This window comes from Myxocyprinus asiaticus, chromosome 6 (assembly GCF_019703515.2).
Source record: "Myxocyprinus asiaticus isolate MX2 ecotype Aquarium Trade chromosome 6, UBuf_Myxa_2, whole genome shotgun sequence".
Lineage (NCBI taxonomy): Eukaryota > Metazoa > Chordata > Actinopteri > Cypriniformes > Catostomidae > Myxocyprinus > Myxocyprinus asiaticus.
Genome location: NC_059349.1, coordinates 48,571,792 through 48,587,102, shown reverse-complemented (window position 1 = coordinate 48,587,102; position 15,311 = coordinate 48,571,792). Strand labels below are relative to the sequence as shown.

The following is a 15,311-nucleotide window of genomic DNA, read 5'->3' as shown; positions in this document are numbered from 1 at the left end:
TCTGTACATTAAAAGTCCCAAATAATTACATTAGATATGCTGTTTTTATTTTCTGTGATGTTTGAATGATGAAGCTTACCTCAACTTCAGTATAGACTGTACTTCCACTCTCTTCAGCACCTAACGTAAGAGGTTAAAAATAAAATACATTTACATTTATTAATTTAGCAGACACTTTTATTCAAAGCAGCTTACAAAATGAGGAAGGATACAACATAACCAATTCATCTTAAGGATACAGTAACATGTAAAGTGGTGCAATACAAAGTTTCAGTTGTATTAGAAAAATATGAGCCAAGACGGAGATTAGAGTGCAAACAACAACAACAACAACAATAATAATAATAATAATAATAATAATAATACTTTTTTTTACTCCTCACAAATAAATAATAATAATAATGTTTGTGCATTTATGAAAATATTTTATAATAAATCATGTATGAAAAAATATATTTGTTTGCATTTGCATGCTGTTGCCTCAAAAAGGCTAAATTACTAATTGTCAAATGTAAATGTAGGTTTGATATTGACCGTTATTCTGGTTTCATGTTATGCTCATGTGCATGCATGCAAGAAGAGCACTTGCGACTTGCGAGATTAGCTAAATGCAAAGTGGTAAATTACATTAGTAAGCAGTTTAGTAAAAAAAGGACAGATTTTATATATATATATATATATATATATATATATATATATATATTTGTTTATTATTATTACTATTTTTTATTTTTTTAAAGACATAACTGATATTTTGTTGATCGGCTGTTCTTAGGTAGCTGTTCAAGCCAACTACCCACATAAGATATTTGAAAGAACTAAAACAGAACAGCATTACATTTTTTGTTCCTTTAAATTGGACTAGCTTTACTAGGACATTATGATGCATCAAGGAGGGAAAATAAATATTGTAGGTTTGTTCATAAAATCAACAAAACAAGATACTAAATAGATGTGATGAGCCAATCGAATTTCAGGTGTGTGGCCGCCAGCAGTGTGTGTATATTATTGCTTTGAACAAATATCCATACTTCCATATTATATAGTATGCAAAAAACAGTATGCCAATAATAATATTGAATAAAAGTAGTAACTTTATTATTATTTTATTTATTTTTTTATATTTATGGGCCTAAAATTATTAGGCTGCTTTGTTTACCCTTTAAAAATTAGTTAGTATAAGCCACATATAAAACCTCAAAATAAACTATTATTATGTTTATGATTTATGGTATTACATTATATGGTTACTATTACTAAAAACAAGTTACAATATGGATACTACAGTAATGCTGTGTAAAAAAAACATGGTTACTACAGTTGTGGTTACTAGTCATGGTTAATACAATATTACTACAGTCAATCCATGGTAAGTTTCATAAGGATATCATTTATTAACGAGGATTAAAGATCTTTATCAATGTTTTAACAACTCTGAATTTAAATAAACCTGTAAAAACTGTCACACAAGCCCATTATAATACATGTCACGTCTAGGTTTGTCATTACTTTGTGTGATTAACTCCAGATGCTGTTTTTCTGTTATTACCTCAGGAAAGCACTGCTCCCTCTCTGAACAAGCACTATGACTGAAAGAATGAGCGCTGTCTGACTGCTTGTGTATTTTAGCATTTCTGGTACATCAAGATGAGCAGAAGAAAAAATAGTTCTGGTGCCATACAACAATTCGCTAATATAATTCTTTTTTCCAATATTCATGTAATCTAAATAATAAGATCACTTGTTAAAAAAACTTCAGAATCTATATTTTTATGTGAGGATCGATATTCTTGATACCACAACAGTATCGGAAGTATCGATACTTTAATATCGATCCGCCCATCCCTATGTCTTAGTCTTAGTCTATTGATCAAGTCGCAGGGGTGCAGCTCTATTTGTTGGTCGCGACTCGAGTCTGTGTGTGTGTGTGTGTGTGTGTGTGTGTGTGTGTGTGTGCACGTGTGTGTGTATGTGTGTGAGCGTGTGTAAGTGCGAGGGAGTCGAGGGAGCGAGAGGGCTCTTTTTAAACGAAATTGAAATAAATGTAGGATATTTTAGACATTGTTTGACATTCTTAACCGATTTACTTTAACCTATGTCTTTGTTTTAACTGGTTATTTTGTTGTGGTAGCCTGTAGGGCTCTTTGAAATAACTGAAATAATTTGGTGAAGTGATATGGAACCGTTATGCAGTCGAGACCTGGAACTACTTTATAGCTGTGCATTTACTTGAAAAATAATTGCACACCTTAGAACGTCAGTGAACCAATCAGAATCAAGCATTCAACAGACCCGTGGTATAATTCCTACTGACACACTAAAGCTGAAGATATATATAACCATCTTAACGCAAATGTTTTTGTGAAACATCTTATGTGCCAAAGACTTTTGCACAGTACTGTACATATAATTTTCATAAAGTAACTTGTAACATAATTACTTGAGACGTTTTTTTGGCAAATTACTTATTTACTCTTACTTGAGTCATAATATTTTTTAGTACTTCTACTTGTACCCAAGTGAATTATTTCTTCAGTAGCAGTACTTTTACTCAAGTAAAAAAAAGCAGAACTCTTTCCACCACTGCAATTTTCATACAAAATGTATGTGAGATCAGATGGACATACCTTTTTCACTCTTGCAGGAGAGAGACAAGCCTAAAATTAATAATCCTGTCACCAAAATACACAGTGGCACCAAAATATACATCCAAAGGAGAGTCTCAGATGTGTCAGACTGGACTTGTCCTCTGTAGTTCTCTGAAAAGAAAGACTTGTATGATTATAATCAGCACTCTCTTATAAGGAATTATCACTTTAGCGACATCAATTCTGCACTACCAAAACATAATTCTCGTGCTGTATGCAACTCCTTTCAGAGGATTCTATTACTTTACTCAAGTCTACAATTTTATGGTTAAAATAATAATAATAAAAACATTTACATAACCTCATGTAGTTCAAAACCAATGTGATTTTCTGTCTTCCATGGAACACTAAAGGAGGTGTGTTTTTTTGTGTGTGTGTGTGTGTGCTTTTTTTGCAGAATGTCCGAGCGTTTCGATACAGTGAAAGTGGATATATTTTTACTGTCAGGTTCCAAAAAAGGCAAATTAAGCATGATAAAAGTACTCCATTCTACACTTGCACTATATTCCAAGTCTTCTGAAGACATATGGTAGTTTGTGTGAGATGTACAAACCGAAAGTTTTTATTGAAAATCTTCCTCTCAAATGTCATTTTCAGTTCACACTCATTCAAATGCCTCAAGACACATTTTTGGCAAGTTTGATATCCAGGATGTTGTACGCCATTGATTCTCACATGTCTTCATGTGAGAGCCAACAGCATCAAAGCACTCTGAATGTAGTGAATGAGTCATATCGACTACCTCTATGGTACATTTATTTGTAATTTTTTAGTAATCGTGTCTCAACTTTGCCTTTTTTATATTGTTTTGCAGTGGTTACGGTTAGTGGATGGGTCTCTTTCATATAGTAATTTATATATATATATATATATATATATATATATATTTACACTATATTGCCAAAAGTATTCGCTCATCTGCCTTTAGACGCATATGAACTTGAGTGACATCCCATTCTTAATCCATAGGGTTTAATATGACGTCGGCCCACTCTTTGCAGCTATAACAGCTTCAACTCTTCTGGGAAGGCTTTCCACAAGGTTTAGGAGTGTGTTTATGGGAATTTTTGACCATTCTTCCAGAAGCGCATTTGTGAGGTCAGACACTGATGTTGGACGAGAAGGCCTGGCTCGCAGTCTTCGCTCTAATTCATCCCAAAGGTGCTCTATCGGGTTGAGGTCAGGACTCTGTGCAGGCCAGTCAAGTTCTTCCACACCAAACTCGCTCATCCATGTCTTTATGGACCTGGCTTTGTGCACTGGTGCGCAGTCATGTTGGAACAGGAAGGGGCCATCCCCAAACTTTTCCCACAAAGTTGGGAGCATGGAATTATCCAAAATCTCTTGGTATGCTGAAGCATTCAGAGTTCCTTTCACTGGAACTAAGGGTCCAAGCCCAGCTCCTGAAAAACAACCCCACACCATAATCCCCCCTCCACCAAACTTCACAGCTGGCACAATGCAGTCAGACAAGTACCGTTCTCCTGGCAACCGCCAAACCCAGACTCGTCCATCGGATTGCCAGATGGAGAAGCGTGATTCGTCACTCCAGAGAACGCGTCTCCACTGCTCTAGAGTCCAGTGGCGGCGTGCTTTACACCACTGCATCCGACGCTTTGCATTGCACTTGGTGATGTATGGCTTGGATGCAGCTGCTCGGCCATGGAAACCCATTCCATGAAGCTCTCTACGCACTGTTCTTGAGCTAATCTGAAGGCCACATGAACTTTGGAGGTCTGTAGCGATTGACTCTGCAGAAAGTTGGCAACCTCTGCGCACTATGTGCCTCAGCATCCGCTGACCCCGCTCTGTCATTTTACGTGGCCTACCACTTCGTGGCTGAGTTGCTGTCATTCCCAATCGCTTTCACTTTGTTATAATACCACGGACAGTTGACTGTGGAATATTTAGTAGCGAGGAAATTTCACGACTGGACTTGTTGCACAGGTGGCATCCTATCACAGTACCACGCTGGAATTCACTGAGCTCCTGAGAGCGGCCCATTCTTTCACAAATGTTTGTAGAAGCAGTCTGCATGCCTAGGTGCTTCATTTTATACACCTGTGGCCATGGAAGTGATTGGAACACCTGAATTCAATTATTTGGATGGGTGAGCGAATACTTTTGACAATATAGTGTATATATATATCTTCAGATATAAGGTCTTCAGATCATATTACTTTTAGCAACTTTGCATTGGTTACTAATTAATTTTAGTGTTGATTTTAAGATTTTATTTATTACATATAAAGCATGATATGGTTTGACACCAGAATATTTTGCTGAACTTTTAAGACCTTATGAAACAGTTAGACCTCTTAGATCTTCATGTTGTGAACTGCTTGCTGTTCCAAGATCCAGATACAAAACTAAAGGTGAACAGGCTTTTGTAGTGAACGCCCTACGATTATGGAACAGCCTGCCCGGGGATAATAGATCTGCTGAATCTGTGACTGTTTGTGTTTTTATTATGTGACTGTGCTGTGTTTTACTGAGTGTTTTGATTTTATGTTTTGTGAAGCACTTTGTGCTAAATTTAGTTATAAAGTTATTATTATTATAAGGAGCAACCTTCTGATTAAAATAACAAATAGCATAATTTGGTGTAGTATGCCACTCCTGGTGCAAAAATTCAAGTAGTTCGGCTTTGTTTGATGGCTTGTGGCCATCGATCTTATTCTTGATTACATCAGATTTTCAGTGGGGCTCAGGTCTGGAGATTGGGCTGGCCATGACAGGGACTTGATGCGGTGGTCCTCCATCCACACCTTGATTTACCTGGCTGTGTGGCATGAAGCATTGTTCTGCTGGAAAAACCAATCCTCAGAGTTGGGGAACATTGTCAAAGCAGAAGGAAGCAAGTTTTCTTCCAGGATAACCTTGTACGTGTCTTGATTCATGCATCCTTCACAAAGAAGTGAACACTATGGAGCGATGGTGGCGTTGTTTGGTGATGCAAGAAAACGTCGCTAAAGACTTTGAGACTGTGGTGTTAAGAACTGCAGCTGTCAGTCCAATTCTTAACTCAACAGTTTAGTTTGTAAAGTTAGTACTATAAACCAACATGAAATGTTTTGTATCATTGGTATAATTTGCACTATTGCATTCTGTGTTAGTGTGTGCATGTTTTGAGGTTGCAGCAAATATTTACCTTCACAGAGATTTTTAATGTTTTTTATATCCGTTTTCCAGCTAACAGGGTTGCTATGGTTACAGATGATGGATTCCTTACTGCAGTTCAGGATGAGATTGTAGTTTTCATATGGTGTCACATTCTCTGGAGAGCATCTGTTGTTTTGATAGGTAGAGTTAAGTATGAGATCATGACCTGTACAGATGAAGTTCACAGTACAAGAGTCACTCCTGGACCAGTTTGAGACAACTTTCAGGATAGGAACCTCCACAGCATCTGAAACATGTTTAGAAGATTATATCCCACAAAGATAAAGCAGACAGGTTCATGAACTGTAGAAGGCATGTCATTTTCTTTAGTTAAATACTGATAAAAACAGAGGCTGTTATAATCGGTCATGGTTTTAAAAAATCTCAGATTGAGTCAGCACTTAATCAGGTTGTCCCAAATATTCACCAGATGGTTAGAAATTTGGCCGTCTATTTTGATACAAATACAAATTTTGAATACCACGTCAAGCAGTTTTTTCAGTCTTGTTTTTATCAGTTAAAGAACTTTTCCAAGGTTATACATGTCTTGAGTTTTAGGGATACAGAGAAGCTTATACGTGCTTTTATTTCGTCTTGCCTTGATTATCGTAATAGACTGTTTTCAACTTTAAATCAACGCACTTTAGCACAATCAGTGCTAAATTCTGCAGCAAGAATTTTGACACGAACAAGGTCTTCAGATCATATTACTGTTAGCAACTTTGCATTGGTTACTAATTCATTTTAGTGTTGATTTTAAGATTTTATTCATTACATATAAAGCATGATATGGTTTGCCACCAGAATATTTTGCTGAACTTTTAAGACCTTATAAAACAGTTAGACCTCTTAGATCTTCATGTTATGAACTGCTTGCTGTTCCAAGATCCAGATACAAAACTAAAGGTGAACAGGCTTTTGTAGTGAAGGCCCTACGATTATGGAACAGCCTGCCCGGGGATAATAGATCTGCTGAATCTGTGACTGATTGTGTTTTTATTATGTGACTGTGCTGTGTTTTACTGAGTGTTTTGATTTTATGCTTTGTGAAGCACTTTGTGCTAAATTTAGTTATAAAGTTATTATTATTATTATAAAGAGCAACCTTCTGATTAAAATAACAAATAGCATAATTTGGTGTAGTAGTTAAAGCTCTGGCTTTTGCAATTGACACTTAATCCTATGTTGCTCCAGGTTGATAGCCCCTGTAAAAAGTGTACAGTAAGTTATTTTATTTAAAAAAGCATCTACTAAATGATTATTTGCTATGACTAATTACAAATACTATGTAAGGGATAACTGACAACGGACAGTTGAATTGTTTAATAAAGCAATAAGCCCTGTGAAGCTGTGTTTTACAGTAGTTTTAATCCTAAAACGCTCTTGTGACAGGAACTACTTTCTTCCGCCACGGATTCAGCATCTTACTTTAATAAAGTCCGAGCCTTCGTTGCTAATTCGAAAACATCACGTTCGAAATAACAACTGAGGATGCGCTGCTTTTTGGCATAGGAGTAAAAAGGTTGTGTGAGTGTGTGTGTGTGCGAGCGTGTGTGTGAGCATGTGTAAGTGAGGGAGAACCACTGAATGCTTGATTCTGATTGGTTCATGGACGTTCTAAGGTGTGCAATTATTTTCAAGTAAAGGCACAGCTATAAAGTAGTTCCAGGTCTTGACTGCGTAACGGTTCCATATCACTTTGCCAAATTATTTCAGTTATTTCAAAGAGAACTACAGGCTACCACAACAAAATAACCAATTAAAACAAAGACATTGGTTAAAGTAAATCGGTTAAGAACGTCAAAACAATGTCTAAAATATCCTACATTTATTTCAATTTCGGTTATAAAGAGCCCTGGTGCTCCCTAACATGCTCACACACACATATACGCTCGCACACACACTCACACACATACGCTCGCACACACACACACACATACGCTCGCACTCACGCGCGTGCTCGCACACATACATACACGCGCATACTCACACACACACACGCTCACACTCTTTTGTATTGTATTATTTTTAAACAATTTAACGGTCCGTCGTCAATTATTCCTTACATAACTAGTCTCATATTATTTCTGTTTATTTCAGTTTACCTTTTGGAGCCGTTTCTGCCTCATTCATGTATCCCAATGTAGTCATGTTTGTTCAATAATATTGAATGGTTTATTTGACTTGAATATAACTACTGTTTTTTCGAAGAAGATGAATGGTAGATAAAGTGATAATAAATAAAAACATAGCTCAAGCTTTTTTTAAGAGATAGTTTTATTTGTCTAGCTGTAATGAAAAACCTGGTAATTACAAGGATTTTTTAAAATTGTGATTTCCAAACTTGGAAATATCTTGGAAAAGTGAGTGCAATCTCTAAACATTAATAATAAAAATAAATAATAAACATTTTATAATGTCAGAGCTGTGGTGAAGTAGATTGTGCACATGCTCAGGACAAATAAACTGTTGGTTCGAATCCAACCTGGGTCATGTCCTGATTTTATTCTCTCTTTCCCTAACCTTTCCTTTCCTGTCTATGCTCCACTTTCCTCTAAAATAAAGCTAAACAGACCTAAAATTTAATCTAAAAAAATAAATAAATAGATATAAACAACTTTCTTAAACAGAACACACTTAACATTTAAATCAGACTCACCTATAACAGATACTTTAAATTCAGAAATTTTTCTGCTTTGCTCTCCAAGTGTTGTTGCCATGTAGACTCCACTGTCTGTCTTCTGCATGTTCTTCAGTGTTAGAGAGAATGTTTTATTATTGAAATCCACTCTGCCCTTATAGGAGCTGTCAAGTGTTAAATCTTTATATTCTCTGAAATATGTAACTATTTGTACTAATTTTTCATTTTTCCAGGATAAGGCACCAATCTTTGTTAGTTCATGTGCCTGTATATCCAGTGTAACAGAACTTCCTGTCTCCACAAACACAGAGATCGCAGCACTGGACCCTGTGGAAAGAGATAGCTATCTGTTGATTTCAGTTTCTTAAACCCTTTTTTGATGAAACTGGATATCTGTTCATCTCGGTAGATTTCAATTCAGTCAAGTATGAACATGGCATCAGACAACTACAATAAAAATATTACATACAAATGTTGGAATGGAAAACCTTTCTTAAAGTGAGAACAGTAAATTTATAAATGTAAGCCACTGAACACATCCACATTTTGTACTGCTAAAAGGTAGGGAGAAGTTTAACACATAGTACATTGTACCCTGCTTCTGATCGTCACCCACAAGTCCCACATTTCTTGTTAATTTACAGAAAGAAAATTGTTATGAATTACAAATAAAGATGTTGTTTTAATCAGATCATTTTGTTAAGTATTATGTGTTACAGCCTCTAATAACTTTGGGTAGCATATGATAAAATCAGCAACTTTAAAAAGCTAAAACAACAACAACAACAACAACAACAAAAAACAAGTCTAAGTGTGTAGGCTTACTGTTTAAAAAAATGCAGTACAAACTTTTTTAAACTATGGCACCCCTTTATAGTGTTTTTTCCACCCAAGGCACCACATTCACTGAAAAATAATTAAATATGCTATCCAAAACACAAAGTTTAATATTGATGTAAATATTAACAATTGAATGAAAATTTTGCTATCAAGTGTTTCTCCTAAACTTTTCTTTATGTTTTTAAAGTAATTATCAAAAGCTAGTAGGCCCATACATTATTACAGTTTCGATACAGTCAGTGTTTGACTGAAAAGCTGGTCTATCATTGAAATGTATTGGGCTTAAAGATATAATTAAAAAGTTCCCCAGAAAAGCAGGCACATGCACACATAGACATCAAAGGGGGCTTGAGCACCTGCCCTTTTTCTTCCCTTTTTTCTGGGGTGCTTTTTTTTTTTTTTTAATAAATGTTTTTTAACAAATAAATGAATATATATATATATTCCTGTTTGCACAAAGCTTCCCTGTCAAACAAATATATTTATTGAATAAAAAATCTAAATATCATGTCGGGAGATGAGACTTTGTCGAGAAATAACATTTTTATAAGACATTAAATGATAGTTCACCCAAAAATGAAAATTCTCTCATCATTTACTCACCCTAGTAATACAACCCCCAAATGTGTATGACTGTGACAAGGAGGAGGGCGTGGCCGGGCCATGAGGATGCCGGCCACGCCCTCCTCCTCGTCACAATGACTTTCTTTCTTCTGTTTCTAAAACACAAAGATTTTTAGAAGAACATTTCAGCTCTGTATGTTCATACAATTCAATTAAATGGGAACCAAAATTTTGAAGATCCAAAAGGACATAAAGACAGCATAAAAGTAATCCATAAGACTCCAGTGGCTAAATCTAAGTTTTCAGAAGAGATATGATAGGTGTTGGTGAGAAACAGATCAATATTTAAGTTCTTTTTTACTTTCACACTCCACTTTCACTTTCACATACTTCTTTTGTTTTTGGTGATTTGCATTCTCCATGCATTTCACCACCTACTGGGCAGGGAACGGACTATCATGAATACGCACAGGAGATCAACGGTCAGCGAACATTTGCACTAAATAATACATTCGATTTCGGTTTGTTTCTCACCAAACCTTATCGTATGCTTTCATAACAATCATGAGTCTCATGAAATAATTTATTTGACTTCTGAATTACACTTTTGTGTTCTTTTGAAGCTTGAAGAGATAGTCACCATAAACTGCAAAAAATGTCTCCCTTTGTGTTAAGAAAATGAATGAAAGTCAAATGGGGTTATAATAACACAGGGGTAGGAAAACAATGACTGAAATTTCCTTTTTGGGTGAACTATCCCTTGACTGACATGAGCTACTAAAAGCTAATGCTTGCTAAGCTCTTGCTTCTATCACAACAAACGATGTGATGTAGTCATCAAGGGAATACTAGCTAGTAAGTTTGCTCATTAAATTTATAGTAGATTTGAGCTAATTAGCTCAATTAGCTTTTTTTTATTATTTGCTATCTGTGTGCTGGGAGCGATCAATACTTAATACACGTTTAATACAGACGCTTAATACATTTCATAGTTTAATAAATTGTGTTTATCCAGGTAGATATACAAACTTTTTTCAGTTCACGTGGAGTCAGAGGGAGAGAAGCGCATCAGTCAGGTGAGGATGACCAAACAGCAGCAGGGAAGGGAACAGAGACTGTCTCTCATAAACGGATGTTCCACATTTCACTGCAGGCAACATTTAATTTAATTACAGTAACTCTTTCATTGAAACCATGTCAATTAATGTAAATTACAAAACAATTTTTGTTAATTAGTTTGGCTTGAAGAAGCCAACCTACTGTACTACTATTTAAACTTATAAGTGGTGCTTGCTAGCAAGGCTCTTGCTCTTATTGAGGAGAGGTGTGCTATGACTTTTCTAAGCGATTGGGGGTATGATGTACCCCTGGGGGGCAAAAAAACTTCCCCAAAAAATCCCATTGACTTAACAATGGCAAGAAATATATCAGATCATACCTCTGGATCAGAAAGTCATAGAGACTTCAGGGCTGGCTTGTTTTACTTGGGGAGCAATCAGACTTCAAGTATCCACTAGGAAACTACTTAGCTGACACCTAGCTAAGTGCTAGGACATGCTAGCAATGCCTAGCTAAGTGCTAACACATGCTAGCAAAGCTTAGCTAAATGCTACAACATGCTAGTGACATGCTAAATCATGCTAGCATCACCTAGCTAAGTGCTAAAACATGCTAGCAATGCCTAGCTAAGTGCTAAAACATGCTAGCAATGCCTAGCTAAGTGCTAAAACATGCTATCAATGCTTAGCTAAATGCTACAACATGCTAGCGACATGCTAAAACATGCTAGCATCACCTAGCTAAGGGCTAAAATATGCTAGCAATGCCTAGCTAAGTACTAAAACATGCTAGCGACATGCTAAAACATGCTAGCAACACCTAGCTAAGTGTTAAAACATGCTAACAATGCTTAACTAAATGCTAGAACATGCTAGCAACTTGCTAGTGACATGCTAAAACATGATAGCAATGCCTAGCTAAATGCTAGAACATGCTAGCAACATGCTAGTGACATGCACAACATGCTAGCAATGCCTAGCTAAATACTAAAACATGCTAGTGACATGCTAAAACATGCTAACAATGCCTAGCTAAATGCTAAGAAATGCTAGCAACATGCTAAAATAGTCTTGCAACATCTAGCTAAGTGCTAAGACATGCTTGCAATGCCTAGCTAACTGTTAAAACATGCTAGCAATGCCTAGCTGAGTACTAAAACATGCTAGAAACATGTTAGCATCATGCTAAAACATGTTAGCAACAACTAATTAAGTGCTAAAACACACTAGCAACACTTAGCTACATGCTAGCAACATCTTGCAACTAAAACTTCATAATTTACTAGATTTTACAAGATCTGGACATTTAAACTTGATTAAACTTTCAGACCAGGCTTTTTCAAGCCAACCTGTCTTTTTTTTTTTTTTTTGTCTCGTTTTTATTATACCAGCTTGTTTGTCTTGTTTACATAGGGTGACCATTGTCCTCTTTTTCCCAGACATGTCCTCTTTTTTGGACCTGAAAAAAGCTTCTGGCTGGGATTTCAAAATTGGCTATAAATGTCCGGGATTTGGCTTTGTTCATATTGACGTGCAGTTAGGACTCTCATACATTCTGTGTATTTGATACTCTGCACCAGTTTTCATGTTCACGTGTCCTTACGTGATTATTCTGACAGAGAGTGGCAGACTAAGGGTGCTTGGCTGCAGCCTTCCATTTGAGAAGCCCCCTAAGTGTGCAGTCTTTTAAAAAAAAAATCTCTCTCTCTCTCTTGCCCACCCACTTGCTTTCTGTGCACGCATCTGTGCACTGTATGTGTGTAGGCAAAATGTCACCAGACATGCTCTGTGCTCTCAACCAGAATCATAAATAAAGTTGCAAAACAATGTTGACTTTGAAATATACTACTTATCAGGGAAACGTAAACTAATAGGACGGATAAAATAGACCATGATTAACATTTTACAACCCCTTCCTCTGATATTTGTAGTGCAACCTCTGTGTAAATTGGTACTTCAATGCTAAAAAATTCTGAAAATACAAAAACAAAACACAGATCAGACCATGTGAGGGGTGAAACAAGCAGTGTCCTCTCTTTGGACAACCACAATATGGTTACCCTAGTTTACATTTTGTCTAATGTCACTATTTTAGACCATTCTACATAATCTGAGGATGTGTCTAGTGTTTGAGGATGTTTTGTATTAAATAACATTAGTGTGTACTCATAAAATATCCAAATTCACATTATAAAGCTTTTTTATTTACTCTAACATTTATCACATGTCGTTGTTACAATTGATTTTGATTGATTAATTGGGCACCTTTTTATGTTTACATTTTCTGAATAAATGAGGAAAAAAAGTGTTAGAATTATCCCTGCTCTACCCTACTAATCGGTGTAAACTTTATGCAACCCAAATAACATTATAGACCATAAGAACTAATAAAGTAATAAGCAAAACACTAGATATTCTGTGATAGTAAAGTTGTATTATTACGAAATAAAAACGATGTTTTATGGAAGTGCAAATATATTACAACACTATTATCACAGGTTACTAGCAACCTACTTATACCCTTTTAGGCAGTCAGGAATTGTATTTCCTTTCGCAATTTTGGCAAGTTGCATTATTCCAACATATAACTGAATGGTTGAGAAATACTAAAGATGAATAACTCCAAAAAAATGGATGAGGTAGCTGGGGCATAATGTGGTATGCATTTAAGGGTTAAGGAAATTAAAATATATATAAATATAATGTCACTAAATCAGAAGAATTTTCTGCTATTTTTCATATATTTATTAGGAAAAGGACTGAGAGAAGGAGAACAGCAGTGTGGAGAAAGCAGGAAAAGCAGAGTGGAGATTCCAGGTAGAAAGTGAACAGATTATTGTGAAAAAACTAATGCAATCCTTCAAGGAAGGCCGTCACATTCTGACAATTATCTTAACACCAGCCAATAGTTACATGAATGCTATATAGTAGGGTTCAACTGACAAGCCAGTGAGGGGTGTTAGTAAGCTCTACAAACACCCCTGGCATGCACATGTACATGGAGTGACAATTAAAAATAGCACAGATGGAACGAAAGGACACGTACTGTGAGAACTGGACACATTGACAATCTTAATGCAAAACAGATTGCTGTCAACTGTCGGCTTGTTCAATGATAGGAGAATAAAACAAACAATATATTGGAGTTATTAAGCCACTTTTTTATTGTCTAATCAATGCTATTCATCTGCCACAATAATCCTATTTATTTCAAACTGAATTTCAATCCGTATTATATATTTATTATATTTAATTACTCTGCATTATTTATATAAATGATCTTTATTTGGGGGCCTTTCTCAGCAAATAATGATGCATGTGATTAAATGTGATTAATTCGATTAATTAATCGGCATGTCATGTAATTAATTAGATTTTTTTTTTTAAATATCGATTGACAGCCCTAATAATAATACATCTGTACATAAGATCAATATGCCTAAAATTGCTGACAAAAGAAGAATGGAAATATCTCTACTGTCATTATATTTTAGAAATATCAGCAATCCTCTCAGTGCACAAGCAGACTAAAATTCACGTACAACATAAATGTTTTGGAGATACGACAAAAATCTGCCAATTAAACAAACCAAGAACTCAGAAACTGTTTTAGGAATCAAAATGCCTTCAAGATTAATTAATTCACAATTTTACTACATTTTCAATTGATCATTAAAAGTGACAAACATAGACTTAAAGCTGTGTAACTTTCTAGCGGTTGAAGCATAAAACTGCAAGTTACTTGTGGAGGGAAAATTTCATCAGTTGTGATTAGACACTGCTCTTCTGGCAGATGAATCTCGTGGTTCCCTATCTGTCACTCACTCGACGTTGGTGTCTATGTAGTGACATTAGGGGTCACTCTTGGGAGGCCGAGACACCTCTGGTCTTTGATAAAAGGCCAATGAAAATTGGGGAGTGGTATTTGCATGCCACTCCCCCGGACATAAGGGTATAAAAGGAGCTGGTATGCAACCACTTATATAGATTTTCTCTTTGGGGCCGAACAGTCATGCTCATTGAGCTGAATACTACTGTTCATTCAACTCTGCTGGATCTGACGGCGCATTTCAGCGGCTTCTCTCCCCTCTGCACTGGTGCACTTCAGAGAACGCCCCTGGGCGCTTCGGCAGGAAAACTAGAGAGTATATTTTCTGAAAGAGCATTTTTCCCCTCTAAAAGAGTTTATATTTCTCTAAAAGAGTGCACACACGGAACATCTTTTTAAAGATGCGTCTTTTTAAAGATGCTTTTCCGATTGTGTGTTATTCCTGGTTGTGCTCGTTATTTCTCGCCTTCTAACGGTCACGATCACTGTCTTTCGTGTCTGGGCACTGCTCACGCGGAGACAGCGTTCGTGGATGGTCATGTTCTCATTGCGAGAATATGTCCATGGCA

At 36.1% G+C, this 15,311-nt stretch overlaps 1 protein-coding gene across 7 annotated transcripts in view; it reads right to left on the bottom strand.

Moving 5' to 3' along the window:
* LOC127442077 (SLAM family member 9-like) overlaps positions 1-15,311 on the bottom strand; it is a 284,700-nt gene that overhangs the window by 53,087 nt on the left and 216,302 nt on the right. For 3 of the 7 annotated variants that reach the window (XM_051699823.1, XM_051699821.1, XM_051699824.1), the window contains exons 2-3: positions 8,470-8,778; positions 5,800-6,057 (exon numbers count right to left, since the gene is read on the bottom strand). The exons of 2 other annotated variants lie outside the window; for them this stretch is intronic. In XM_051699823.1, coding sequence (XP_051555783.1) covers positions 5,800-6,057; positions 8,470-8,778 — 567 coding nt within the window. Of the gene's footprint in view, positions 1-79; positions 121-2,627; positions 2,760-5,799; positions 6,058-8,469; positions 8,779-15,311 lie in introns of all 7 variants that reach the window. 2 more of the 7 variants (XM_051699826.1, XM_051699827.1) reach the window with 2 other exon arrangements.